Genomic DNA, 2,946 nt, shown 5'->3' on the forward strand with positions numbered 1-2,946 from the left:
TATTTTCAAATATAGTAAAATCAATCAACTTATTTATAAATATTACATAATGTCACTATCTATCTGTGACAGATAAGCAATAACATTTTACTATTTTAAACAGTTTTGCTATTTAAAACAATTACCCTTCTTAATATTGTTAAAATTTAACTTAAAGGAAATTAAAATTTATTGAGATTATGGGAACTAAAATTAGAGAATTGAAATTACAAGGACAAAAAATGATATTTTAACCCAATTTTTTTTTTTCCAATTTCCTTGGATACAAAAAGTTCTCTCAATTTTTTCTTTTTTACATTAACACATGAGCATCAAACCTCTCCCACAACCAACATAAATCCACAAGAGACATGGAAACACAATCCAAGTCCCTGCTAATTAAGTTTCTTAAACAAGCCAATTGGTACATGAACCACAAAATGCGTTAAATTTCCAAAAGAAAATGACAGCCAAGTTCCATAGTCAGCTCTTCATTACCTTCAGAATAAGAATGCTGACATTTAAACAAAAAAAAAAAAAAAAAAAAGACAAAACAAATCATGGCACACAAGCAAGGGTCATACAGAAGAACTAAATCTTTTCAAATGTGCCTATAGATTAGAAACTCTATGTCGAATTTACCTGACTTTTTCGACAGCTCTCTATTATCTCATCATCAGCTTTCTGCCTTTTTTATAGCTTCCAAGTTTCTGAAACCTTCGTCTGTTCCAAAGATCCTGCCAATCAGAGAAGCCAAAATATTCACATCAAAATGTCTTCTGTTTCATTGCATTGAAATTATCGATAATTGATGGACATGAAGAAGCAAAAGTACATGCAAAAACGTGAAATGTATCTTTAGAATTCAAGGACACAGTTGTACAACTTATACAACTTATAGAAAAAATCCTATTTAAGTAAGGCCGTGAAATGTACATAGGTACGACCTTGTCATATGAAAGTTCCATGTTCCCCCAACAATCGACGTGCACTGCTTGAAATAAAGATTTAACTGACAAGTTTGGAGTTACTGCATCTAAATAAACATTTTTTTTAATCTATTTTACTCGATCAAGATAAAACTTGGGCCAAGAATCTTCCAGCATAGCATGGTAAGACTAGAATACAAGTGTTACATGTATAATAATGCTCTCCAACTCCCTCCCTGGAGTGGCTAACACTATTTCTCTCTCAGCACTTGATTTCTTTTTCAATAAGGACTCAACATTAATATCTTCATAATCAATGTTGTTTTTTTATTCTCCATCACATCCACTCAAAATTTCTAACTTCAGATTGGGAAAAAATGGCATCAAGAAGTAAAAACTTGAACATGCATGCAATGATGATTCTCAACTATCAACTCCACAATCAAAATTTTCTTCTCCTCCAGCTTAACCACTCAACAATCCACCTTAAGATTATATTAGGCTAAAAGACTTCAAGATGTGGAATTTATGATATCTATAGTTTTCTCCAACTCCCTCCAGCATGTCTCAATCACTCAGAAAAAGATACCCTGTCCAAGCATACTTCCAGACAATCTCAACCCAAAGTGAGGGCATCATATCAAGTCACTGATTAACACCTTTCCACCAAAATACAATTTAAAAAAATGCAGCTTAGGGAGCAAACATTTTCCAGAAATAATCTACATAGCAAAATGTCTTAGTTATGTTAAATTAGCCCATTAATGTTAACCACTCGATGAAGCCATTGGTTTCAAAGTATAGGGGAAAAGAGACCAAGGAATTTGGGGTGCACTGGTAAGTCGATGATCATCATCTTACTATTATTCAAACACCCCCTTTGTTTATCGGCAAATACTATTTAAATCAACAATCCAAGGGAATAGACATGAAACTATTGAATGGGAAGTAAATCAATGTTCCACAAAACTGGTTTTAATGTAATGAAGTTCAAACCAATAATGTATATATAAAAAAAATGGTTGGACCAGAACTTACCAGTCCATGTAAGTGAATGTTGATGAGTAGTTGCCAGATTTCGTATAAAGCAGTCGGTGATGGTAATCATGAAAATAAGCACTGTGGAGAAAGAGCAGAGCTGATTTCAGGAATGATAAATACAGTATCAGGTATTTTTTTTGAACCTTAAAAATCCTAATTGACTTACCCCCCATACAAAGGTATGAAGTTTGAAGGGCTCCAAGGAAAATGGTAACCACAATGAGCCTCAACTGTCTCAAGCACTCTAACTATCATCCATAACCACAGAGTCAATAGATGGGGACCAGTAAGAGCAGGACCGACGATGGTAGCGAATCCAAGGAACAGGATCTCAGCAGGGTGAGCGTATTCTGATGTTAGTCCAAAAGGTGTAGCATATCTGCACTTATAAGAACCATAAAACAGCCTAAGACAATTTTATCATGGGAAAAGGCAGAATAAACAAGAATTTTCATTCATAAATCTCACTTACTCATGATGCACGCTGTGGACATTCTTGTACAGCCATTTGGTGTGCAAAATTCTATGCCCCCAGTAGAAAACAAAATCCTCAATAATAAAGTAGAATATTATCTGGCCGAAAACTACTTTCCTACATTAAACGAAAGCCAAAACCAAGTTAAATTCTAGGAAAGGTAATGATATGGTTCAAACTAAGGAAAAGGTGAAAGTAAACTAAACCTAGCTAGATAGAACTCCTAAAATATATGCTTTATGCATAAAGAACCTGAAGATACCAGGATGGCAATGGAAGAGTGCTTCTCATGCCCATACGCCTGAAGACGGGATAAGAAACAAGCATAACTGGCAGATTTACACCAAAATGATACAGCAGTAGGCGTGAAATGCATTTCCCTTGAGCAGCAGGACTATTATTCTTTGCCTGAAAAAACAGAAAATTATTTATATCAAAGCTGAATATAATTCATCCATAATTAAGAGTTAGTTATGTCATTATTGAGTTAATTAAGTTGTAATTACTGAGGTGGAAAACTCA

General features: G+C 34.1%; 1 protein-coding gene across 2 annotated transcripts; it reads right to left on the reverse strand.

The window, feature by feature from the left end:
- Positions 1–222: 222 nt before the first annotated feature.
- Positions 223–2,848, reverse strand: SMO2-2 (sterol 4-alpha-methyl-oxidase 2-2). 2 transcript variants are annotated; one of them, XM_090316151.1, is made up of 6 exons: positions 2,687–2,848; positions 2,422–2,541; positions 2,116–2,328; positions 1,947–2,027; positions 622–716; positions 223–477 (listed from the first exon to the last, which is right to left on the reverse strand). In XM_090316151.1, exons 1-5 carry the CDS (start codon positions 2,749–2,751, stop codon positions 656–658), a joined length of 540 nt encoding a protein of 179 aa, XP_090172277.1. In that variant the 5' UTR covers positions 2,752–2,848; the 3' UTR covers positions 223–477; positions 622–655. The 2 variants fall into 2 exon arrangements, with proteins under 2 accessions (XP_090172277.1, XP_090172278.1); XM_090316152.1 differs by having other exon boundaries at positions 223–493; positions 2,687–2,847.
- Between the last annotated feature and the right edge of the window lie 98 nt (positions 2,849–2,946).

This window comes from Benincasa hispida, chromosome 8 (genome assembly GCF_027475165.1).
Source record: "Benincasa hispida cultivar pf3 chromosome 8, pf3_genome.v1.1, whole genome shotgun sequence".
In the NCBI taxonomy this organism is placed as follows: Eukaryota; Viridiplantae; Streptophyta; class Magnoliopsida; order Cucurbitales; family Cucurbitaceae; genus Benincasa; species Benincasa hispida.